This window comes from Oncorhynchus kisutch, linkage group LG13 (genome assembly GCF_002021735.2).
Source record: "Oncorhynchus kisutch isolate 150728-3 linkage group LG13, Okis_V2, whole genome shotgun sequence".
Taxonomy (NCBI): Eukaryota; Metazoa; Chordata; class Actinopteri; order Salmoniformes; family Salmonidae; genus Oncorhynchus; species Oncorhynchus kisutch.
Window position 1 is genome coordinate 32,772,664 of NC_034186.2, and position 27,632 is coordinate 32,800,295.

The 27,632-nt window shown below is 45.6% G+C and overlaps 2 protein-coding genes across 2 annotated transcripts in view; both read right to left on the bottom strand.

Moving 5' to 3' along the window:
* The window catches only part of gpc1a (glypican 1a), a 75,674-nt gene extending 60,701 nt beyond the window's left edge, over positions 1–14,973 (bottom strand). The window contains exons 1-2 of the mRNA XM_020499077.2: positions 12,397–14,973; positions 10,679–11,020 (exon numbers count right to left, since the gene is read on the bottom strand). The gene's annotated coding sequence lies outside the window, so the exon portion shown is untranslated. The remainder of the gene's footprint in view (positions 1–10,678; positions 11,021–12,396) is intronic.
* gpc5b (glypican 5b) overlaps positions 14,113–27,632 on the bottom strand; it is a 73,765-nt gene continuing 60,245 nt past the window's right edge. The window contains exon 9 of the mRNA XM_020499075.1: positions 14,113–16,202. Within this exon, the coding sequence (XP_020354664.1) occupies positions 16,003–16,202 (200 nt within the window). The 3' untranslated portion in view covers positions 14,113–16,002. The remainder of the gene's footprint in view (positions 16,203–27,632) is intronic.

The following is a 27,632-nucleotide window of genomic DNA, read 5'->3' on the forward strand; positions in this document are numbered from 1 at the left end:
GCCATGTCTGCCTACTGCGGCCTTTCTCAATAGCAAGGCTATGATCACTGAGTCTGTACATAGTCAAAGCTTTCCTTAAGTTTGGGTCAGTCACAGTGGTCAGGTACTCTGTTTAGGGCCAAATAGCATTCTAGTTTGCTCAGTTTTTTTGTTAATTCTTTCCAATGTGTCAAGTAATTATCTTTATGTTTTTTCATGATTTGGTTGGGTCTAATTGTGCTGCTGTCCTGGGTCTCTCTCTCTCTCTCTCTCTCTCTCTCTCTCTGAGACACATCAGTGGCTGATCAGCCCTATAGTCAAATTATTTTGCTTAATGAAGCAGAAGAGTCCATTCACAGAGCATATTTCACATGCATGGATGTATTATTTTATGCTAAATAACACCAAAAGTTGCCTTTAAAGGGACTTGCTGCTGTGGTTTTGATGTGCGTGGGAGTGTTTTTCTCTTTTCTCAGCTTTTATTTAAAAAAATGTCTCATGAGAAAACAGATCCTTCGCCACAAGATGATAGTACTACTCATACTGAAAGTCGTAGTGGTTAAGTGCATTGCCACATTTAACAAGCACCTTTTGAGCCAAAAGAAAACTAAGACTCATTTCCCACATTCTGCTGTACATGGTGTTCTATTCCATCAAGCTGGTTCTGTGGTTGACCAATATTCTAATCTAACTCATGCACATCTCACATGTCATGTTCAATAAAAAGTTTGTTGCCAAGGACTGTTTGCATGTCAATGCAGAAACAAAAAAATTATAGACTATTCACAATATATTACAGATGATAATCCAGAGCTATCCATAATAAATAGTCTGCTATCCCATTTGATTGCATTTATTTGTCAAGACAAGATCATGACTTGCTAGGGAGGACTGTTGAGGTAGGCTAATGACAGGAGTCATGACTGATTGGTTTGGAGCTGAATGGTGAGAATGTAAGAATCTACTCTAACCTGAAAACAATACAGTGCCACTCTACCAGTGGCGATTTTAGCATGTAAATCTTGGTGGGAAAAAATAAAATAAGTGGGATGCATGCTGGCAAAGCCACTACACAACACTAAACAATACATTAATTGCACTATAACGTTGACAAACGGTGCCCACAAACCCCAACACCTAACCACTGCTACACCTGGTTGTCACCGGAGCCTTGTCTGTCAGCGAAACAGTTCATTCAGCCTCATTTACTGCCTTTATAAACAAATGTGGTTTCTAATGACAATTGAGATGTATAAACTATGGCATAAGGGAACGACAAGCAGATAAGAGACAATCTGTAATTTTTATTAAGACATTAATGAGCGAGCTAGGACAGACGTAGTCAATATAACTATTTGTTTAGCACTTTTGAAATGTACAGCGACACAATTCAGAAATGAGTCATTCTTACACTGTTCTCCCTGTACACCAAGTCAGAACCGTAGGATAAATAAAGGGGGCATATGAGCAGAGAATGAAAGCTCTTACAATATTTTATGATTACATTTCTCTAAAACAGGTTATAGGCTATATGTGCACCACCAAGTCAGAACAGAAGGCAAAATTAAGAGGGGTAAATAGACCAAATTATTAGGGTGAGGCACATGGGCTAGCAACATCTTACTACACAACATACTTAGTATTACTTTCTTAGCTACAGTATACATATCTCCCTGGCATATTACATCATTTATGCAGCAGCATACAATACATTTTTTGGACTCACTTTGTTGTGCTGTGCTCATTTGAACAGGAAGGTGGCATGGCAGTCCTTTGTGGGAAAATTTTGTCATCAAATTCTGGCATTCTTTGGATCTATGGTGCTTTCAAAACAACTGGGAACTCTGAAAAGGTTGAATCATGATGACATCATTGATCTTCAGGTTGTAGCTCTAGAAAGAGGTTGGATTTACAATTTCGAGTTGGATGACAGTTCAAAACGTATTTTCCCAGTTGTCTTGAACTCACTGAATCAAGTTTTCGCAGTTCCGAGTTAACAGTTGTTTTGAGTGCGGCACAAATCATGCTTCATTGACAGCATTGCCAATGTTGAATGTTTATCATTTTAAACTTGGAAAATAGTGTGGTCAGATTCGGAACCACATAGCCACTCCACTGAATTGCAGGCTAGTGATTTGTTTGCCATGCTTGCAGTTATTCACTGTCACTGATTCCTTCCAAACCACTCATTGTTGAAATTGCGATTTCCTACTTATTGTGTAGTGTTTATGTCCAATGGCAGATGAGCACCGATTGTAATGGCCAGGGTGTTACTTCCGGCGCCGACAGAGATGGCCGCCTCGCTTCGCGTTCCTAGGAAACTATGCAGTTTTTTGTTTTTTTACGTGTTATTTCTTACACTAGTACCCCAGGTCATCTTAGGTTTCATCACATACAGCCGAGAAGAACTACTGAATATAAGATCAGCGTCAACTCACCACCAGTACGACCAAGAATATGTTTTTCGCGATGCGGATCCTGTGTTCTGCCTTACAACCAGTGCCACGGGATGGTTCCCATGCAGCGACCCAAAAAAACGACTCAGAAAAAGAGGGAAACGAAGCGGTCTTCTGGTCAGACTCCGGAGACGGGCACATCGTGCACCACTCCCTAGCATTCTTCTTGCCAATGTCCAGTCTCTTGACAACAAGGTTGATGAAATCCGAGCAAGGGTAGCATTCCAGAGGGACATCAGAGACTGTAACGTTCTCTGCTTCACGGAAACGTGGCTCACTGGAGAGACGCAATCCGAAGCGGTGCAGCCAGCGGGTTTCTCCACGCATCGCGCGGACAGAAACAAACATCTTTATGGTAAGAAGAGGGGCGGGGGCGTATGCCTTATGGCCAACGTGACATGGTGTGATGAAAGAAACATACAGGAACTCAAATCCTTCTGTTCACCTGATTTAGAATTCCTCACAATCAAATGTAGACCGCATTATCTACCAAGAGAATTCTCTTCGATTATAATCACAGCCGTATATATCCCCCCCCAGCAGACACATCGATGGCTCTGAACGAACTTTATTTAACTCTCTGCAAACTGGAAACGATTTATCCGGAGGCTGCATTCATTGTAGCTGGGGATTTTAACAAGGCTAATCTGAAAACAAGACTCCCTAAATTTTATCAGCATATCGATTGCGCAACCAGGGGTGGAAAGACCCTGGATCATTGTTACTCTAACTTCCGCGACGCATATAAGGCCCTGCCCCGCCCCCCTTTCGGAAAAGCTGACCACGACTCCATTTTGTTGATCCCTGCCTACAGACAGAAGCTCCCACGCTGAGGTCTGTCCAACGCTGGTCCGACCAAGCTGACTCCACACTCCAAGACTGCTTCCATCACGTGGACTGGGAGATGTTTCGTATTGCGTCAGCCAACAACATTGACGAATACGCTGATTCGGTGTGCGAGTTCATTAGAACGTGCGTTGAAGATGTCGTTCCCATAGCAACGATTAAAACATTCCCCAACCAGAAACCGTGGATTGATGGCAGCATTCGTGTGGAACTGAAGGCGCGAACCACTGCTTTTAATCAGGGCAAGGTGTCTGGTAACATGACTGAATACAAACAGTGCAGCTATTCCCTTCGCAAGGCTATCAAACAAGCTAAGCGCCAGTACAGAGACAAAGTAGAATCTCAATTCAACGGCTCAGACACAAGAGGCATGTGGCAGGGTCTACAGTCAATCACGGACTACAGGAAGAAACCCAGCCCAGTCACGGACCAGGATGTCTTGCTCCCAGGCAGACTAAACAACTTTTTTGCCCGCTTTGAGGACAATACAGTGCCACTGACACGGCCTGCAACGAAAACATGCGGTCTCTCCTTCACTGCAGCCGAAGTGAGTAAGACATTTAAACGTGTTAACCCTCGCAAGGCTGCAGGCCCAGACGGCATCCCCAGCCGCGCCCTCAGAGCATGCGCAGACCAGCTGGCCGGTGTGTTTACGGACATATTCAACCAATCCCTATACCAGTCTGCTGTTCCCACATGCTTCAAGAGGGCCACCATTGTTCCTGTTCCCAAGAAAGCTAAGGTAACTGAGCTAAACGACTACCGCCCCGTAGCACTCACATCCGTCATCATGAAGTGCTTTGAGAGACTAGTCAAGGACCATATCACCTCCACCCTACCTGACACCCTTGACCCACTCCAATTTGCTTACCGCCCAAATAGGTCCACAGACGATGCAATCTCAACCACACTGCACACTGCCCTAACCCATCTGGACAAGAGGAATACCTATGTGAGAATGCTGTTCATCGACTACAGCTCGGCATTCAACACCATAGTACCCTCCAAGCTCGTCATCAAGCTCGAGACCCTGGGTCTCGACCCCGCCCTGTGCAACTGGGTACTGGACTTCCTGACGGGCCGCCCCCTGGTGGTGAGGGTAGGCAACAACATCTCCTCCCCGCTGATCCTCAACACTGGGGCCCCACAAGGGTGCGTTCTGAGCCCTCTCCTGTACTCCCTGTTCACCCACGACTGCGTGGCCACGCACGCCTCCAACTCAATCATCAAGTTTGCGGACGACACAACAGTGGTAGGCTTGATTACCAACAACGACGAGACGGCCTACAGGGAGGAGGTGAGGGCCCTCGGAGTGTGGTGTCAGGAAAATAACCTCACACTCAACGTCAACAAAACTAAGGAGATGATTGTGGACTTCAGGAAACAGCAGAGGGAACACCCCCCCATCCACATCGATGGAACAGTAGTGGAGAGGGTAGCAAGTTTTAAGTTCCTCGGCATACACATCACAGACAAACTGAATTGGTCCACTCACACAGACAGCATCGTGAGGAAGGCGCAGCAGCGCCTCTTCAACCTCAGGAGGCTGAAGAAATTCGGCTTGTCACCAAAAGCACTCACAAACTTCTACAGATGCACAATCGAGAGCATCCTGGCGGGCTGTATCACCGCCTGGTATGGCAACTGCACCGCCCTCAACCGTAAGGCTCTCCAGAGGGTAGTGAGGTCTGCACAACGCATCACCGGGGGCAAACTACCTGCCCTCCAGGACACCTACACCACCCGATGCTACAGGAAGGCCATAAAGATCATCAAGGACATCAACCACCCGAGCCACTGCCTGTTCACCCCGCTGTCATCCAGAAGGCGAGGTCAGTACAGGTGCATCAAAGCTGGGACCGAGAGACTGAAAAACAGCTTCTATCTCAAGGCCATCAGACTGTTAAACAGCCACCACTAACATTGAGTGGCTACTGCCAACACACTGTCAATGCCACTGACTCAACTCCAGCCACTTTAATCATGGGAATTGATGGGAAATTATGTAAATATATCACTAGCCACTTTAAACAATGCTACCTTATATAATGTTACTTACCCTACATTATTCATCTCATATGCATACGTAGATACTGTACTCTATATCATCGACTGCATCCTTATGTAATACATGTATCACTAGCCACTTTAACTATGCCACTTGGTTTACATACTCATCTCATATGTATATACTGTACTCGATATCATCTACTGTATCTTGCCTATGCTGCTCTGTACCATCACTCATTCATATATCCTTATGTACATATTCTTTATCCCCTTACATTGTGTATAAGACAGTAGTTTTTTTTGGAATTGTTAGTTAGATTACTTGTTCGTTATTACTGCATTGTCGGAACTAGAAGCACAAGCATTTCGCTACACTCGCATTAACATCTGCTAACCATGTGTATGTGACAAATAAATTTGATTTGATTTGATTTGATGTGGTGTAGCAGGTGCAGGGGAGTCAGGCGCAGGACAGCCGAGATGAGTAATAAAAGTAACTTTACTCAAAATGACAAAATACATGTAGTAATACCAAGCCCACACAAATAGGACTGAAATACATAAAACAAACACACACAAAAACCATCGGGAAAACAAAGGGTTAAATAATGAACATGCAATTGGGGAATTGAAACCAGGTGCGTAAAACAAATGGAAAATGAAAAGTGGATCGGCAATGGCTAGAAGGCCGGTCACGTCGACCGCTGAATGCCATCCGATCAAGGAGAGGGACCGACTTCGGCGGAAGTCGTGACAGTACCAGCACGTTGACACCGACCTCGGGAACGACCCGGAGGACGAGGCTCAGGGCGATCCGGATGGAGACGGTGGAACTCCCGCAGCAACGAAGGGTCCAGAACGTCCTCCACCGGCACCCAGCATCTCTCCTCCGGACTGTACCCCTCCCACTCCACGAGGTACTGAAGGCCCCACGCCCGACGCCTCGAGTCCAGTATGGCTCGAAGAGCATACACCGGGGCCCCCTCGATGACCAGAGGGGGCGGAGGAACCTCCCGCACCTCAGACTCCTGGAGTGGACCAGCCACCACTGGCCTGAGGAGAGACACATGGAACGAGGGGTTAATACAGTAATCTGGGGGAAGCTGTAACCTGTAGCAAACCTCGTTCAGTCTCCTCAGGACTTTGAATGGCCCCACAAACCACGGGCCCAGCTTCCGGCAGGGCAGGCAGAGGGGCAGGCTTCGGGTCGAGAGCCAGACCTGGTCTGAACACCGGGGCCTCATTGCGGTAGCGATCGGTGCTCGCCTTCTGATGCCTCACAGCCGTTGGAGGTGCACATGAGCGGCGTCCCAGGTCTCCTCCGAGTGCTTAAACCATTCGTCCACCGCAGGAGCCTCGATCTGGCTCTGATGCCTAGGTGCCAGAACCGGCTGATACCCCAGTACGCACTGGAAGGGAGAGAGGTTAATGGAGAAGTGGCAGAGCGAGTTTTGGGCCATGTCTTCCCAGAGGATGAACACCGCCCACTCCCCCGGCCGGTCCTGGCAATAAGACCGCAGAAACCTACCCACATCCTGGTTTACTCTCTCCGCCTGCCCGTTACTCTCGGGGTGAAAACCCAAGGTAAGGCTGACCGAGACCCCCAGACATTCCATGAACGCTCTCCAGAGCCTTGACGTGAACTGAGGACCTCGATCAGACACTATATCCTCAGGCACCCTGTAGTGCCGGAAGATGTGCGTAAACATGGCCTCCGAAGTCTGTAGGGCCGTAGGGAGACCGGGCAAAGGAAGGCGGCAGGACTTAGAGAACCGATCCACAACAACCAGGATCGTGGTGTTACCCAGTGAGGGAGGAAGATCCGTGAGGAAATCCACCGATAGGTGCAACCACGGCCGTTGTGGAATGGGTAAGGGCTGTAACTTCCCTCTGGGCAGGTGTCTAGGGGCCTTGCACTGGGCGCACACTGAGCAGGAGGAAACATAAACCCTCACATCCTTGGCCAAGGTGGACCACCAGTACTTCCAACTAAGACAACGCCCAATAGATCAAATGGTTGCGGACAGCAGACGGAACGTACAGACGCCCAGCTGGACACTGGGGAGGAGTGGGTTCTGTACTTAATGCCCTCTCGATGTCCGCGTCCAGCTCCCACACCACCGGTGCCACCAGGCAAGAGGCTGGAAGTATGTGAGTTTGATCCATGGACCACTCCGCTGTGTCATACATCCGGGACAGTGCATCTGCCTTAGCGTTCTGGGAACCTGGTCTGTAGGACAGGGTGAAAACAAAACAGGTAAAGAACACGGCCCACCTTGCCTGGCGAGGGTTCAGTCTCCTCGCCGCCCGGATGTACTCCAGATTGCGGTGGTCAGTCCAGATGTGAAAAGGGTGTTTATCCCCCTCAAGCCAATGTCTCCACGCCTTCAGAGCCTTGACGACAGCCAATAGCTCCCGGTCCCCCACATCATAGTTTCTCTCCGCCGGGCTGAGCTTCTTTGAAAAGAAAGCACAGGGGCGGAGCATTGATGGCGTACCCGAGCGCTGAGAGAGCACGGCTCCTATCCCAGCCTCGGACATGTCCACCTCCACTATGAACGCCAAAGATGAGATGAGCCAGCACGGAAGCCGAGTTAAACAGAGCCTTCAGGTGACCAAAAGCCCTGTCCACCTCAGCCGACCACTGCAGTCGCACCGGTCCCCCTTCAGCCGTGAGGTATGGGAGCCGCTACCTGGCCAAAGCCCCAGATAAACCTCCGGTAGTAGTTTGCAAACCCTAGAAACCGCTGCACTTCCTTTACCGTGGTGGGAGTCGGCCAATTACGCACGGCTGAAATGCGGTCACTCTCCATCTCCACCCCTGAAGTGGAAATGTGGTACCCTAGGAAGGAGACGGACTGTTGGAAGAACAGACATTTTTCAGCCTTGATGTACAGGTCATGCTCCAAAAGTCGACCAAGCACCCTGCGCACCAGGGACACATGCTTGGCGCGTGTAGCGGAGTATATCAGAATGTCGTCGATATACACCACTACACCCTGCCCATGCAGGTCCCGGAAAATCTCTTCTACAAATGCCTGGAAGACTGATGGAGCATTCATCAACCCGTACGGCATGACGAGGTACTCATAGTGCCCAGAGGTGGTACTAAATGCCGCCTTCCACTCGTCCCCGTCCCGGATATGCACCAGGTTGAAAGCACTCCTGAGATCCAATTTTGTGAAGAAGCGCGCCCCGTGCATTGACTCTATCGCACTGGCTATGAGAGGCAGCGGGTAGCTGTACCTCAGTGATTTGGTTGGTACCTCGATAGTCAATGCATGGGCGCAGACCTCCATCCTTCTTCTTCACAAAAAAGAAACTCGAAGAGGCAGGTGAAGTGGCGGGCCGAATGTACCCCTGCCCCAGGGATTCGACGAGCACTTTCGTGACCATCCCTTGAGAGCCCTCTGTTGCCACGAAATAGTGGGGTCATGACAGGCCAACCAGGGTATGCCCAGCACCACGGGAAACGCAGGAGAATCAATAAGGAAAAGACATTCTCTCCTCATGACCCTCCTGCGTAACCATGCCCAGTGGAGCGGTGGCCTCCCTAATTAGCCCTGACCCTAATGGTCGACTCTCTAGAGCGTGCACAGGGAAAGGGCACATCCACAGGAACAATGGGGATCCCTAAACTATGAGCAAATGCTCCGTCAATAAAATTCCCAGCTGTGCCTGAATCTATGAGCGCCTTATGCTGGGAATGCGGGGAAAACTCAGGAAAATGTATCAACATGGAGCTGGGAGGTGCTGTTCCCAAGAAAGCTAAGGTATCACCTCCACCCTAGACCGACTCCAATTTGCTTTACCGCCCAAATAGGTCCACAGACGATGCAATCTCAACCACACTGCACACTGCCCTAACCCATCTGGACAAGAGGAATACCTATGTGAGAATGCTGTTCATCGACTACAGCTCAGCATTTAACACCATAGTGCCCTCCAAACTCGTCATCAAGCTTGAGACCCTGGGTCTCGACCCCGCCCTGTGCAACTGGGTACTGGACTTCCTGACGGGCCGCCCCCAGGTGGTGAGGGTAGGTAACAACATCTCCACCCCGCTGATCCTCAACACTGGGGCCCCACAAGGGTGCGTTCTGAGCCCTCTCCTGTACTCCCTGTTCACCCACGACTGCGTGGCCACGCACGCCTCCAACTCAATCATCAAGTTTGCAGACGACACAACAGTGGTAGGCTTGATTACCAACAACGACGAGACGGCCTACAGGGAGGAGGTGAGGGCCCTCGGAGTGTGGTGTCAGGAAAATAACCTCACACTCAACGTCAACAAAACTAAGGAGATGATTGTGGACTTCAGGAAACAGCAGAGGGAACACCCCCCTATCCACATCGAACAGTAGTGGAGAGGGTAGTAAGTTTTAAGTTCCTCGGCGTACACATCACAGACAAACTGAATTGGTCCACCCACACAGACAGCATCGTGAAGAAGGCTGAAGAAATTCGGCTTGTCACCAAAAGCAATCACAAACTTCTACAGATGCACAATCGGGAGCATCCTGTCGGGCTGTATCACCGCCTGGTACGGCAACTGCTCCGCCCACAACCGTAAGGCTCTCCAGAGGGTAGTGAGGTCTGCACAACGCATCACCGGAGGCAAACTACCTGCCCTCCAGGACACCTACACCACCCGATGTCACAGGAAGGCCATAAAGATCATCAAGGACAACAACCACCCGAGCCACTGCCTGTTCACCCCGCTATCGTCCAGAAGGCGAGGTCAGTACAGGTGCATCAAAGCTGGGACCGAGAGACTGAAAAACAGCTTCTATCTCAAGGCCATCAGACTGTTAAACAGCCACCACTAACATTGAGTGGCTGCTGCCAACACACTGACTCAACTCCAGCCACTTTAATCATGGGAATGGATGGGAATTGATGTAAAATATATCACTAGCCACTTTAAACAATGCTACATAATATAATGTTTACATACCCTACATTATTTATCTCATATGTATACGTATATACTGTACTCTATATCATCTACTGCATCTTTATGTAATACATGTATCACTAGCCACTTTAAACTATGCCACTTTGTTTACATACTCATCTCATATGTATATACTGTACTCGATACCATCTACTGCATCTTGCCTATGCCGCTCTGTACCATCACTCATTCATATATCTTTATGTACATATTCTTTATCCCTTTACACTTATGTGTATAAGGTAGTAGTTTTGGAATTGTTAGCTAGATTACTCGTTGGTTATTACTGCATTTATCGGAACTAGAAGCACAAGCATTTTGCTACACTCGCATTAACATCTGCTAACCATGTGTATGTGACAAATAAAATTTGATTTGACATTAACATGTGAGCAACAGGGGGCTCTGCGTAAGCCTGGTGCCGACTCACCTGGGGTGACACGAGAGTTCCCTGCCTGCTGTCTCGACTTCCAGAGAAACCTCCCCAGCACCGACCAGCAGTGTGCCCTCTGCGGCCACAGATGGTACAGGGAACGGCCCCTCCTCCGGTCGCCCTAAGCGCAGCACCTCTCAGCTCCATGGGCGTCGGAGTGGTGGTGCTGGGGGATGGAACTGACAGGCCCCAATCCAGACGTCCACAGGTGATCAGCAGGTTATCCAGCCGGATGGACAGGTCCACCAGCTGGTCAAACGTCAGAGTGGTATCCCTGCAGGCCAAATCCCGCCGGACGTCCTCGCGCAGACTGCACCGGTAGTGATCGATCAGGGCCCTCTGATTCAGAGGGGTTGGGTTAAATACAGAAGACACATTTCAGTTGAATGCATTCAGTTGTACAACTGACTAGGTTTCCCCCTTTCCTTAAACCGCCATATTTTTTATTTTATGCTAATTCGATTTCAGCAGGGGCACGGACATCAACTCTAGTTGGGTATCCCTTTGGAGCCCAACATGACGTTGCTGAAAAATATGCCTACATTGGTCATGCCTAAACATTTAGCAATTGAAGGTATCTAGGGCTTATGCTAACTTTGATTGTGTTCGATGAAAACGATAGGCCTTTGTATACGTTGTATGCAACATTATCGGCAAGTGACTTGATTGATACCTACTGTGCCAAAGCGATTTATAGTTGTTAATCTGAATATACATTGAAATGACCTGATGTAGGTAATTAAATAATGGAAAGAAAAACAGGTTTATTTATTAGCCTAGTGGTTATAAGTATTTAGCCATGTCATGTGAAATAAGCCTCGTGAAATAATTGTAAAAGGTGCAAGAGATAAAGCCTACTGTTGCATGTAGGTTTAGATTATTTATGGATTGATCCTATCAAAACAGAAATATCAAAACATTATTTTAACAACTCCAAAGCAATTGTATGTGGCGCAGGAACCACTGACTCGCTGCATTTAAAAAAAATAATCAACACCTGTTGGTAGCAGGTGGCAGGCAGGTAGCCAACGGATAAGATAATTGGCCCAGAAACTGAAAGGTTGCTGGTTCGAATTCCCAAGCAGACTACGTCAAATAAAAAATATATAATTCTGTTGATGTGCCCTTGACCAAGGTACTTAACCCTAATTGCTCCAGTAAGTCACTCTGGATAAGAGTGTCTGCTAAATTACTAAAATGCTAAATGAAAAAAAATACTGGTAACTCTCAACTGGTTAGGACAGCTGATGAGGTGCCCATTTTGTATATGCTAGGAATTAAAATTCGTATTAGATTTATGTTACAAATTGGCAAAACTTATGATATGTTACACATTTTCTAAACGTGTGATACAGTATGTTACACATTTTAGCTAGGTGGCTAACGTTAGCTAGCTCGCTAATTTTAGCTAGGCTAAGGGTTAAGGTCAAGGTTAGGGGAAGGGATAGCTAACATGCTAAGTAGTTGCAAAGTATCTAAAAAAAATAGTAAGTAGTTGAAAAGTTGCTAATTAGCTCAAATAGTCTGTAATATTCGCCGTTCACATTATACGTCAACCCATCCACCCCGATCAAGCACTCTACTTTCGTTTTTGTAACCATCTGTCTTCTGTCTTATGTAACCATACGAAACGTAACATATCACACTAAATGCTCCGAGACCAGTTTGGAATCCCAGAAGTCTAGATCTCCACCAAAGCGCTATGCCCTCCTTACCATTTCTCCGTGACAGATGACCTCTCATGCTCTACTGTCCCCCAGGGCAGGCTGCTAATCTCAGTCCATCCCCTCAGCCCGTCATTGCTAAAACACGGAATTAACAACACATTTTATGGATGAACACCAATTGAACTGAATGAACAGGTTAACTGTGAGGCTTAACCCACTATGTACACATGCACAACCCACACACTTATCCCAGGTTTAAGACTCCACAGGGATGAAAGAGTGGGAAATAGAACTATGGTCAAAAATAGACATGGGTTCAACACATCTACATGTGCTGTATTGGCTATGTGTTTATGTGTGTGTCTGTGGCTCTGTGTGTGTGGTGCATTCCTGCAGCATGGTGATGACAGTCTTGGGGCTGGAGGACAGGGCTTAGGTCAGAGGGGGCTGGGCTCAGCTGAGGAGTAGAGGGGACTGGGTGGTAGAGGGGGCTGCAGCTCTCTGGGTCTGGCTCCTTGGATGGTGCTCTGCTCTGCCTCTGTCTGGATTGTGAGAGGTCCTGGAATAGCTCTGTGCTCTGCTGTGTGCTGCTGGCCTGGCAGAGAGAAGCAGCTGGTCCTCTAGCTCCGCTGATCCCTGCCTCTCCCTGACTGGAGGAATCCCTGCTATTAATGGAACATTATTACAAAGCACTATGTGACTATAGCAGCATTACAAAGGGTAACCCCGTCATCGGCCAAGCTAAATCCTACTCAATCTTTGTGATAGAAAACTGAATTCAATAGACTAATGGAGTTGAGCCAAAATTATGTGGCCTGGCCTGGCCAAGCTCCAGCCACAGTGTCACAAACGCTCTGACACTTTGTTCATCTACTGTATGTAGAAATCTGATGTTAGGTTAACCTCTTGAGATGAAGCGTTGGAATAAATCAATTCACTATTTTTCTGCCTCTGTGTGTTTTTTATTAAACCGTTTGTACGTCTGATTGGATTCCACCTTTAACCTTTGTAGCGTTTGGTGAATTTGATCAACTCGGGTACCTTGTAGACTTGTCAGAACACGTTCAGTTGCACTTAGACATTGTGGAAGTTTGTGAAACCAGCATTCTGTCTCTTTCTCCTTGTGGTTGTGGGCTCTGCCTCACAGGTTACTTGATATTCAGTGAGAGATGTATTTATTATCCAGCAGGGCCTGTAGGGCACTGGTAGTGATTGGCACCAGTTAGTGGGGTTTGGCAGCAGCCCTTGCCAATCCAATCACTGTAATCCAGTGAAGGGCCAGAGGGCAATGAGCAGCGGCAGCCAGCACAGTCTAGCCCTGCGTAGCCTAGCCTGGCTTAGCTCAAGAGGCACAGAGTGGCAGAAACAACATGGGCATGCACTGTTTGGCAAAGCCATGCAGAATCCCCAGCACAGATCTGGAAATATACTGTAGAAAATCCTTGTTTGAGATGCAAATCTAACCCAATACAATATTCAACTTCCTTTATTAGTATTCATATCAACACTGCAAGCACACTGTCTCATAGCAGATGAGAAAAGAATGTTCACAGCTTGACGGTTTGGCTATGCATGACTGGACCTGAAATAAAACATGTCCTTACCACACTAACAGTTTTCTCAGGAACAGCTTGGCTAAGTGCCTCGACAAACACTTTGAACAGTTGAGGAAAACAAATCAGACTTTCATGCAAACTCACACAATCTCAGTCAGAGAATGCAAAGAGAAAAATGAGGAAAGACAGTGTGGCAGGCACATCATGGTCAGGTTGACTGTTATATGTTTATTAAAATGCCAATGCGAGTCTACAAAGTCTCCATCCGTTTCAGATAAAGGGCCAGTCTAATATATCAGTCCTGTCATCACTCAGCTGGCTCTGAACATTTCTGGCTTTTTAAAGGGGTTGCAAAGAAAGATTAGCCTCACAAGCCGCCTTGCTTGCGAGTTTACATGAATGGTTCACTACCACCGAATCAGCGCAGAGGTAATCAGTCTGGTACTGTAATTACGAGGCTAAAGCAAGATCTCATATCAAAAGGTCTGATTGGCCAATTAACATTGACATTCAAAGGAGTGGAGCGGCAATGATGAGGTACATTACTGGACCTGGCATTCAGAACTAACAGGTGAGGCATAGGGTGCATTGCTATCCAGTATAGCAGAATATTGGACCGGTCACTCACTCTGTCTCCTGACAACAGCTCAAAGCCACCTGGATAGACATGGAGTTCATGGAGGGGTCTTTATTGAGCTGAAGGCTCTTTATATGCAGCTATTGTTTCCTTGCTAGGTAAAACACACTTGGTTATCTTGAACCTGGAACTTCATGCAGGACGGAGGTGTTTGCAGCATCCCTTTAAAGATGGAATCTGCAGTAGGGGAAACAGCACCACTGACCACCCCACGGCCGTTGTTATTGTTTTTCTTTTGTTGACGAAGCGGAGGTGAGGAGCGTTGTGTAACCTGGTAAAAAAAAATCCAGTACTATTCTGCTGCATTGATGTCTGAGGGGGAAAAAACTGTGTTGGTTGTTTGCGATATTACAACAAAGAAGTTACTGCAAACAGACGTGCCAGTTTCACTATTCAGGATTCCAGCTTTAAAAAGTTTGCCATTTCTGTACTAAGAAAATTTAACATTTAAAACCAAAGATGAACATTGTGTGTGACTTCAAATATATACATTTATACACTTGCCATTATAATAGAGGTGATCTTTGTGCAATGGATGCATGTTAACTAGGATGTCAGTGTGTGGGGAACATATGTTGAGGGTCGGGCTTGGTGCCCATCAAAACATACGGGCAAAATAATTTGGTGAAGTTTATATAAAGGTATCCAAAAACCTATTATTCCTCTATTTCCACAGCAACAACTCCAATCAAGCCCTTGTTATCCTATCCTTATACAGTACAAACTGTATATTTACATAAATGTGTATTTACATTTGTCCAATAGATCAGTTCTAGTACTGTACAAGCCATTATATGTTGTTACAGTAGATGATATGGTAAAGAAACCCACATGTAGACATAAGTATAGGTAAATAAAGGCACACAAACAAACAAATACACAATCAAAGTCCCACATGCGACCATATAAAACATGTACAGTGTGCTCGATGACTATTGACATAATCAAACGCAAACTAAGTAACAAATAGAGAGAGCCCAGAGAACATGGCAGTTGGCTTTGGGTGTGGACAGGTGAGGAGAGATGTCTGTGTTGGGCCAGATTACATTCTTAAGTTCAGCACTGTTTCTGAACTTTACTGTTCATGACCTAAACCTAGGGACCACAGGAGAACCAAGCGAGTAGTGGGACATATAGCTGACCACATCTGACGGTCAACTGACCAGGCAGTTCAGTGAACCAGAGAGGAGGCGGCAGTGAGGACAAAGCAGAGGTAAAGGCAGCAAAGGAGAGAGAGAGAAATGCAGACATCCTACATCGCACAAACACAGCCATGCAGTCCAGCTCCCGCCAACTAACAGAGAGCAGCTGGGGAAAAGCCGCAGGTTGGCTGGCGAGCACCTCTTCTTGTCCTCCTTCTCATCCTCCTCTTCCTGCTTTTCCTTCTTGTGAATGCTCCCCACCTCTCTCCAGTGCTCAGTGGCATCATCAGCAGAGGGGAAGGGGGTCTCAGAGTTGGTGTCATGGTAACCCCAAGGCAAACAGAAGGGTGATGAGGGTGATGGTGATAGCTGGGTGGTGTGTTGGGGTGTGGCCCGCAGCTTTCACAGCTACCTGTGGAGGGGGTTGAATGGTAGGGACCTGGTGTGGGGGCTCCCTGGCTCCTGGGCTCTTCCCCAGTGGAACACCAGCTGTGGCCACGTCCACTCTCTCATTCTCATCTGGGGAGGGAAACGGAGAGAGATACCAGATAGAGCTATTACTGTCACATCAAAGAGGTAGAAGGGGAAAGAAAGAGAGGACAGAACGATTAAGACAGAGAGAGTGAGGTATCCTAACACAGACACACACAAACCTGTTCCAGGAGATCTACAAAACCTTAGATCAGTTGAAACTCGCTACTGACAGAATACACTCACAAAACAAGGAGACAAAAATTTATGTTTACAGTAAATTTGTGAGAACAACTCTGTCAAAGATGAACCCTACTTGGTTTCATGAGTTTCGCAGGGTTTTCACCCTCCGCAGCTTTGAATCAAGGGTGAGCTGTGGTGAGTAAATCACTGAGACAGTAACGGGACTGATAGTGGTATATATTGAATGTAATGACAGTTAACATGAACCTGACAGCAGTTACAGCTAAAGCCAGTTAATGATCCACAGACATACAAGCTCCTGTGTGTGTATGTATAGTATGCAAGAACACACACAAAGTATTTAGATATTTATTTGCATAGGCCTATTGCTTTTAGTCAGATGGCCGTCCACAAATACACATAATGTACCAGCCAAAGGTTTGGACATGCCAACTCATGCAAGTGTTTTTCTTTGTATTATTTTCTACATTGTGTAATAATAGTGAAGACACAAACTATGAAATGACACATATGGAATCATGTAGTAACCAAAGTGTTAAATCAAAATATACTGTATTTTATATTTGAGATTCTTCAAAGTAGTCACCCTTTTCCTTGATGACAGCTTTGCACACTCACCAGCAAAGCACCCCCACACCATCACACCTCCTCCATGCTTCACGGGGGGAACCACAACATGTGGATATCATGTGTTCACCTACTCTGCGTCTCTCAAAGACACGGCGGTTGGAAACAAAAATCTCAAAGTTGGACTCATCAGACCAAAGGACAGATTTCCACCGGTCTAATGTCCATTGCTCGTGTTTCTTGTCCCAAGCAAGTCTATTCTTCTTGTTGGTATCCTTTAGTAGTGGTTTCTTTTCAGCAATCTAACCATGAAGGCCTGATTCATGCAGTCTCCTCTGGACAGTTGATGTTGAGATGTGTCTGTTACTTGAACTCTGTGAAACATTTACTTTGGCTGCAATTTCTGAGGCTGGTAACTAATGAACGTATCCTCTGCAGCAGAAGTAACTCTGGGTCTTTCTTTCCTGTGGCGGTCCTCATGAGAGCCAGTTTCATCATAGCGCTTGATGTTTTTTGCGACTGCACTTGAAATTTTCTTCCTGTCTTAAAGTAATGGTGGACTGTCATTTCTCTTTGCTTATTTCAGCTGTTCTTGTCATAATATGGACTTGGTATTTTACCGAATAGCCCTATCTTCTATATACCACCCTTACCTTGTCACAAAACAACTGATTGGCTCAAACGCATCAAGGAGGAAATAAATTCCACAAATTAACAAGGCAAACCTGTTAATTGAAATGCATTCCAGGTGACTACCTCATGAAGCTGGTTGAGAGAATGCCAAGAGTGTGCAAAGCTGTCATCAAGGCAAAGAGTTGCTATTTGAAGAATCCCAAATATAAAATATATTTTGATTTCCATATGTGTTATTTCATAGTTTTGATGTCTTCACTATTATTTTACAATGTAAAAATAGTAAAAAATAAAGAATAACCCTTGAATGAGTAGGCGTGTCCAAACTTTTGATGGGTACTGTACATATACACAGGTGTGCGCGAGTGTGAGGTAAGTTTTAATCAATCAGTGTGTCTCCCTGCCCAGGCAGGCTGGAGGCTTGATTTGTCCTCAAAGAGAGTTGTTGTTCCAGCAGATACACAACATATGTCTGGAGAACACACTCCAGGTGCCTCTCTTCTGCTCAATGGCACTGTGTGTGTGTGTGTATACGTGTGGTGACGTACTAGTGTCGGCTGGCATGCATTTCACTCCCTGACAAAACCTCTTCCTGCTCCCAGGAGTGTTGGCTGAGCTAAATGAGTGGATTAAGACAGTAAAGGCATCACGGACAGCCAAGGGGAGAAACAGAGCACAACAGACACGTCCTCTCACAATGGCCATTGTACTCTCACTACAATAGACAAAGGAACTCTTTATCTCCCATTGCAATGAGGTGAGCTGTATATGATCATTACAAAATCATTATCGGAGATGAACAAACAGCCCCCATAGGCCTATTGACTTTAGCAATTGTATTGGCAGGATGTGCACATCCCAATGCGTTTGCCTGAATGTTTACAGACGTCTTGGTGAATATAAATCTGTGCATGAGAAAATCAGTGTGGGTCCTCAACAGATGATTTAATAGCGCCAGAATGTTTAGTCACTCTGCGTCCTAGATTTCATGCCATCTCAGTCACTGGCTGTGAGGAAACTTATATTCTCTGGAGCTCATTCTCATTGAATCTGCACTGGGACAAGCAGCACAAACATACAACTCTGTATGTGTGTTTGTGTGTCCACATGCATATGTAGAGGTGTGTGGGTGTATGCTTGCATGTGTGTGTGTGTTTAGAGGTCAGGGGTAATTGAGACAGTTTAGGGAGGAGGACATGACAGTGGATAGTGGTAGAGCAGTAGAGCTGGTGGTAATGGGGCACTAAGCCTTGTGTCTACCCGTCTACATGCCCTACAGCACTGCTGTCTCCTAGCAACGCAGGTTGACGTTTATTATCATGAGTTTTGCCCTGGAGGCAGAACTGAGTGGTTTCCGCTAGATGGGCCAGCTACAAAGTACAAAATACAAAGTACAAAAATTAAAATTTTATGAAAACAAAAATTAGCTTAAGGTTTAAGGTTAGCGTTAGGCATTACAGTTAGCAGTGTGGTTAAGGTTAGGGTTCAATCGGATTGTATGACTTTGTGGCTGTGCCAGCTAGTGACCACTCTGCAGAGCCACCTCCAGTACATGAGTCATCTTAATAAATGCCAAACTGCCCTAGCAGCCCCAGAACATGTCACTGGGGATAGAGTGGAGACACACAGCCAGTTGGTGAGTGATGAGCAATGCCCAGAGTCCCCATGCTAATAAGCCCATTTAACCTTTCCAAAGAAGAGGTTAATGTGTGCGTGTGTGTGTTTGTGTGTGTGTGTATGACGTTGACATTTCCAGAAATCTTCAGTGACGAGGTCCATAGGGATAATATCAGGAATTGCTCTCAAAAAAAGTCTGCATACAGTATGTGCCCACGTCTGTGTCTATGTCCATGTATACAGTGAATATGGGATGTGAACGTTGACAATTTCATCTTAAATCTTCCCATAAATCCCATTGTGACAGGGGAAATGGAAGCTTTTAGTGTGCAACAGGGAGTGGCAATTGAATGCAAGCTTCACAAATTTAGCATTATTGTTAAAACATTCCAGACTGTTTATCTATGGGTATACTCGACCCGCTCAGTTGTCCACCACAAAACCAGAAAATGATGTCAAAATGCTGAATCTTGGCACTTTAGCAAGTCTTTATTAACGTAAAAAAATCTGGATTTATTGAATTCTCAATGTGATCTATATTAAAAGGGAACTTCATTGAATATAACATTCAATATTGGCCCACAATTTGTACTTAAAATATTAAAGGAAAACAAAAAGCTATAATTTATTGGAAAAACCCTGCTATGAATATACATTTTTTATGGTAATGTGTGTAATTTGAGGATGTACTGTATTGGAATGAATATGTCCCAGTTACTATGAAAAGGCTGTTACACAGTGTGATGGGTTAGTAGTGAGACACTGCCAGGTTTGATGTATGCATCCTGGCCAGACTACGTGTCTGATAGAGACGTCAGCTCCTACAGATCTGGGCTGGGGAAAGAGTGCCTCAGCTCTGCCTGCTTTCAGCTTGGCGTCGTGGGGGTTGGCATATGCAAGGGGTTTGCAATGGGCGACAGCAGGGGCTCTCGAGCATGATGAGGGGAAATAAATCACCCAGCCGGGAGACATTGCCGTGACAACCCAGAGGAATTCGCCCAGCGAGCAGAGCCAGACAGGGTGAAATATGGAGGAGATCTCAGACCCAGCTGCAGATGCTTGCCTCCCTGCCTCTGCCTGGCTTCCTCTCTCACACCGACATGTTCATGAGAGGAGGAACACCATGCTCCATCAGGATTTCTGTTTGTCACAATCTTCTCTTGACTGATGAGCTCATTTTATACCTACAGGCCATTCCTCGTGGTCTTTGGCTGAATGGGAATATGTACTCTAATCAGCCAGTTTCAACTGGACTGCCCTTGTTTTGGATACAGTAACAGTTGTGTAACACTCAGCTTTTTGACATAGCAGGAATCATATGGCAAATGGCCAAAAAACAAGGGCTTTGGCAGAGCAGGAATGTCATTAAAACAAAGTACGGACGTGTGGTGTGTGTGCCACTCCTAACCATCTGAGCGAGAGCGTGGTGCTTCAGTGTCACACTATAACAAGGCAACAGTCACCATGGCAGTCCGAACACGTGACAACGTCCCGTCGGTAGGTGGGTCGGGACGTTGTGAGATCAGACATGGGGAATTGAGACACCCCCCCCCCCCCCCCCCCCCAAGGCCAGAGGCATCAGGCCAGTCAGTCATTAGCCTGCTCCAACCCAGGGGAGGAGCAGCAGTCAAGCCCCACTGTCAACACCCACACAGGAGGAGAGGGGTGGACGCCCCATTTTCTCACCTTCAGTGACAGCTAGTGGGGGAATTCACCCAGTACTGTGCTGTGTGACTGTATGCTGGACAGGTGTGTCTTGGAGATGCCCCGTGACAACAAACAGGAGATGCAGCATGTCAGGGCTAGAACACAGGCAGGATTCAGATTGGCTGAGGTGAGGTCACCTTAATTATAGTTTACCATGCTGATGCAGTCTGGCGGCCCTTTATGTGGAAAACACCAGTCTTATAATTATCCATACGCACATACACATACCAGGACATAAGATACGGGCTGGGGTTTCACTGTGTGACACATGCAAACAGTGGTATGAGCTCCTGCCAGAGACCTGTGTGGTACCGGTAAGGGAGCATTCTTTGTGCCATGTCTGTGACAGCTGATGGATATGAGGGAGGATTGAGGTGTGGACTGTGAAGGGATGAAAGATAGTGTGAGAGAAGCAAGGCGTTTTCCATAGACTTGTTAGACATAGACAGACATAACTCAACCACTCAACACATGGAATATTCAGATATGGCATTCCTGAGATTCTTAGAAGCGGTACTAACACTCAGATTGCACATAGTGTACAGTCCTAGAGATTCTCTCATTACATCGACTATTACCATCTACATAGTTGAGGCTGTACCAGATATACAGACAGTAGAAGAGAAAACACACACACACACATTTACCCATTGATGTGATGTGACCTTGAGTGGGGTTGGAGGGGGGCAGGGGGGTAAAGGTATCCCTGTATTTCCAGCTGAATCAGTAATGAGCATTTCATTACCTTGGCCAATATCCCTTAGAGAGGACTGGCTGCACACAAAAAGACCTGAGGCAGAGACTATACTGATTGTACACAATTGGACTAGACTGGCAGACACTACAGAACTGCTTCTCTCTCAGCCTTTCAGTACAGTATCTTTCTCTCTCTATCTGAAACAGTATATCTCTCTGGCGATCACGCGACTGTCTCACCAGGAAAACTACCTTGGAGGAGTTTGGGAGGCTATTTAAGATGGAAAAAGATTATGCTAAAGCGTACATTTGTATGATAGCACATGAACTTGTTTGAGTGCTCATGTATACTGTAGATGACATAGGCTAAGTATGGGTTGCTGCTGGGAAAGTAGTCTGTGGCTGAGAGGCATCTCCACTGGCCAATCTTAAAACCTACAGTACTACAGCAGTGCTTTTCCTGGTAATGATGATGATGATGATCCACAGACAGAGACAGAGAAACTCAGGGAACAGGAAATCCATATTAGCCCACGGCACTGGATAAACCTAGCAATTTAACTGTAACTGACACACATTCCTCTTCACAGTCCAGGTGTAAACACACACACAATGCTGATGTAAAAACGATGTGGCAGAATTAAATAATGTAACATTTTGTAGAGGTACATGCAAATACAAAAAAAAGAGTGGACATGTTCATCACTGTCACTGTGTTAAACGTAGAGGCAGACAGTACATTACCCATCTTCCCTGACTGTCCTGTCAGTAGGGTTATAAATATTGTCAGCAACAATGTGATGGAGCTTTGGCACAGAGTCCGACCTCTAGTACATCAATCAATATCAATTACAATCTCTATCACACCTTTACTTCAACACCGATAACCAGACAAACATATATCAAACCAAGGCTGCCAGGTGAGGTGAGGTGTGTATATCCTCCCTCCCCACTAGGTGAACACAGAAAGGTGTTTGACCTTAAAATGAGCCTTCCCATGTCTGCCTGTGCTTAGGTTTAATTGGCTGTATAACAATGAACATTCATTCACACAGCCCAGCAATGAAATAGAGCCACACAAACAGACAAAGGAAAATTGAAGCCACGTAGCCTACAACCACACTCATCCATACATACATACTGTATGGACCCAAACTTACATTGCATGGTCAGGATCAACCTGTTTCGCTCTCCATCTTTCTCTCACACCACATCTGACACATGCACAGACACGCACACACACACACACACACTGGCAGTGCAGGGAAGGGTTGTGTTACACTGAGCTGCAGATTTCACCCTCAGCAACTATTTATCAGGCTCCAGAGCTGAACAATCGCATAGAGTTACAGATTGAGTATGGAGTCAGAGAAAGGAGCCAGACTCATTATAGGCCTTATTATTCTAGCCTCTAACCACAGCATCTCTTTATCAAACAAATTATATTAATTTCTCTCCTGATGATTCACCTTCATCAAGGTGAAACACTGGCCACTGGCTTAATTTATATAATCCTCACTAGCTGTTGTATAAACAGCTTCAGTGCTCTATTCACCATACCATAATGGGAAAACTGAACTACTACAGTATACAATTATCAGAAGAGGCTGGTGGGAGGAGCTTTAGAAGGACAGTCTCATTGTAATGACTGGAATGGAATTAATGGAACGGAGTTAAACATGCTGTTTCCGCCTCCCGAGAGGCGCAGCGGTCTAGGCACTGCATCGCAGCACTTGAGACGTCACTACAGACCCGGGTTCGATCCCAGGCTGTCGCAGCTGGCCATGACCGGGAGACCCATGAGGTGGCGCACAATTGGCCCAGCGTCATCCGGGTTAGGGGAGGATTTGGCCGGGTGGGATTTCCTTGTCCCATCGCACCCTAGCAACTCCTTGTGGCATGCCGGGTGCCTGCAAGCTGACTTCGGTAGCCACATTGGTGCGACTGGCCTCCGGTGCGACTGGCAGTGTGTCAAGAAGCAGTGCGGCTTGGCGGGGTCGTATTTCAGAGACTGCATGGCTCTCGACCTTCACCTCTCCCGAGTCCGTATGGGGGTTGCAGCGATGGGACAAGACTAACTAACAAATGGATATCATGAAATTGGGGAGAAAAAGGTAAGTATGCTTTTTCCATATACTGTATGTTTGATATGTTTGATACCGTTCCATGGTTTACAATGAGCACGTCCTACTATAGCGCCTTCCATCAGCCTCCTCTGATTAAGATCATTCCCAATTAAGAAAGGCCACATTGACCCACTCTTGCATCACTAAAAACTTCAACATGAATCTCAGCTAAAATCCTCACCACCAACCCATCTTCCACTCATATGTTGCACAAACAAATTTGTACAATTGATAGAAATCCTTTTGAAATGTCTGTGTCAGTATATCTTAAATATGGTTTGGATCATATGCATCTATCCAGTGTGTGGGCAGAAGGATCCATTCTAGATGAGTAGTAACAGTGAGAGAGCACAGTGAATCTCTCATTCTTTAATGAGGGTTATTTCCCACCCCTGGGGTGCCATAGACAATGCATTACTGACTCTGCACTCAATTAGACACTACACCTAGCACATTCAACCCAGCGACAAGCTGTTTACCACCACACACACACACACACACCATTACTTTTATTTACAATCTCATGAACTTATTACTATCCAAAGACTTGTGAAAAAGCATCATATTGTCAGTCATCCGTCAGAAAGAGATACTGTATATGGTATATTGCCATACTGTAGCATAATTACTACGGTACAAGTCATATTGTAATCTGTCACTTGTACATGACATGTGGAACATTTTCACGATCAACTTCAAATAACTGCAAACCGGATTGTTTTGTTGGAACAAGGTTTGGGGTTTAGGCCGCATTTCGCTTCAGGCATGAATGTCAAAGCCTCACCCAGGGATGAAGGAAAGCTCCTAGCTCATCTACTGTAGCCTACGTCCTATGTATGTCAGGAGCCCTTGCTCTAACTGTTCACTGCTGTTACTATTAATCCTGTTGCCTAGTCACTTTACCCCGACCTATATGTACACATCTACCTCAATTACCTCGTACCCCTGCACATCGACTCAGTACTGGTACACCTGTATATAGACAAGTTATCATTACTCATTGTGGATTTATTTCTATTTATTCCTTGTGTTATTTTTAAAATATACAATGTTTTCCACTATTTTCCTTTTTTTCTGCATTGTTGGGAAGGACCCGTAAGTAAACATTTCACTGTTAGTCTACACCTGTTGTTTACGAATCATGTGACAAATAAACATTTGATTTGATTTGTAATGAGATCGTGTAGTCATGGCATAGGGATCAATCTAATACAAGGAAATGCCCTGTTCTGTCACCGTGCCACATAAACAATGATCAGCCCATAGGGAATAGAGGGAGAGAGTAACTGGTTTAAGGAAGGACTGATTGAATTATACAACAAGCTTGTTCACAATACATACATATCATTAAATCCAGTCACAGCGAAGCTTTAGGGGCGCTTAGATCACAGTAACAATCATATTATAAATACTCTCATAAACACTGAAATCCAATGCAGATTTTACTGGAAGGCAACAGAACCAGAGCTGCAGCCACTGTCCAGCCAGTACATTTACACTGTGTTAAAACAGAACTAAAGGAGCCAGAGGAACACTGGTGTTGGCAGTGACAAACAGACCCAGCCCCACTGACCCTGAATGTGAACAGTGTTCACACAGCACTGGGCCAGGGGTCTGCTATGTTCTACTCTGCCTACCTCAGCTGCTCTCCATCTCTCCCCTGGGGCCAACACCGCCACGGATATTATCAGATAAGCACTTTAATTTCCCCTGGCATTCCCCTTTATCCATGGGATCTGCCTGGAAGACCAGAGGGAGCACAAAATGGCTGCTGCTGCACTCCGTAGCAGATGTATGCATGGCAACACACAGAGAAAAAGAAACTGGCTTTCTAAACCAGAACACACCCTTCAGTTGGACATGAGATACTGTTACTGTTTATTCTAAACTACGATTGATCTGCTTTGCCAAATGTGCAGACAGTGCGCTGCTCACCAGAAAATGAATTGTGCACAAGGGGCGTTGTTACTGGGAACCTCAGGTCTATGTACTGTATTTATGAGGAAGAGGTTCAAATATGTCAACGACCATGCTTTGCGAACAAGGTGAGGCTTATGTCTGACTGCTCTGATGTGTTTAGTCAAGCAGAGTTCCTATGTTCCTCCTCCCATTGTAATAACCAGGGTTACAGTATGTGTATTTTATTCCATGCATAGTAAATCCTCATTCTTTCTGTGAATGGTGGCAAATGACGGCTATTCAAAATGGGGATACACATCAGCATCTTTTGCGTGGGGAAGAATCCCATTTGTCAAGAATTTTACATTTGCCTGGTCGTGTTATTTGTATTTTACGGCCGCCACAACGCAACAGACCAGCCTCACGTCACCGTGGAAGACTAATAGGCCATGCAATGCGTCCATTTCCTCAGCTGCCTTCATAAGCAGACATTTCCATCTCAATTTAAACTTTGAGAGAAGGAGTTGCATGAAAGGGATCCGAGACAACAACATTAGAAACACATGCACATTAAATATGAAAGATCAGACCGAAAGTGCTCGTCTAGAGTGTGGTATCCTGACCTTGCATTATTCTATCAAGGAGAGAGAGTGACAGTAGAGGATAGACTAAGGTAATGTAAAATATATCGATATATTTTTAGACTAAAACATTTTGCCTGCAAATCAATAGCACATCAATCATTTCTCAATCAATCAAAACTCGAAATAAATTACAAATGTACACATCAATATTTTACCATTAAGTTTAAAAGAACTGTTCAATCTAGATGAAAAAAAAAAAAGTATATGTTCCTACAACTCCCCCATAGTGAGGTCTTGTTCCTCACAGTGTCACTGAGGTAAGCCATGTAAAGTGAAAGACGTTTTCTGAAACAAGGCTAGTGAAGACATTGGGTCAGATATTGTAGGTTATGAAAGTTGTGACTGTTTAAGAATGGTGGACTATTTGCTTCCGTTTGTGTTCTCTTTGTTGTGTTGTCCTTGAACGAGACCCTGGAGACCACGGACCACCTTGTATCCATAGCAACAGAGATTGTCCCAGGAAAATCCCAGATCATTCCTCTCCCGGAGCAGTGCATTTTGGGAATTCTGGAGGGGAGGATATGTTCCATTTCTCTGGGATGGTCATAATCATAGAAGGTGGATAAATTAATACGTCCTACTCAGCCTGTTTACCATTGAAAAAAAATAGTAAGTTCCGGTCTGCTTAACAGAGGCACCAAAGCATTAACAGCTGGGTCTGGTCTGTTTAGTTCATTGACTGTATATGAACCAAAAAAAATTAGGGAGTGGGAAGTTTCAATTCCTCTTCTGTCGCTGGTCCTAATTACATTACCATTATTGACATTGCAAAAGGGCGGACCTGTCTCAGCAAAGAAACTCTTGTTTATTTGAGATGAGAAAATCAATTTAGAATCCTAAAAGATTCCAGAAGAAAAAGAGAAAGATTTGATCCCAGCCTCGGAGTGAAAACCTCATCCAAACAGACCAGGGGCTGGCTATCCATCTTGACTCCAATCATTTTCTAAGTAAAGAAAACATTCCTTTGATATTGAGAAACACATTATTAAAGCAGAGTGGAATCCAACAGCAGAGTGGAACCACATTGTCATCAAACAACAGCCAAACACCACTGCAGATTCACCACGACCAAGCAATAACTCATCATAGCACAACTATCATGACATCATGGGAGGACCAGGCCAATCTGACCAGGGTATCATTGTAGGATTAGGAGAAAACTTAATAGCTCAGAAAACAAAGATAGATACACTGTAGTGAGAGGAGAGAGAGAGAAATAAAGTGAAAGATCTGTGATTCAATATTATCGAACATCCTGACACAGTAGAGTGTAGCTTTTCTGAATATCTCTCTTTGGGGATCATAGAAAGTAACTCCGTGACATAGGCATAGTGCACTATGGAAGCTTTACTGTGGAATAATCAACATATCCCCTTTTCCATTCT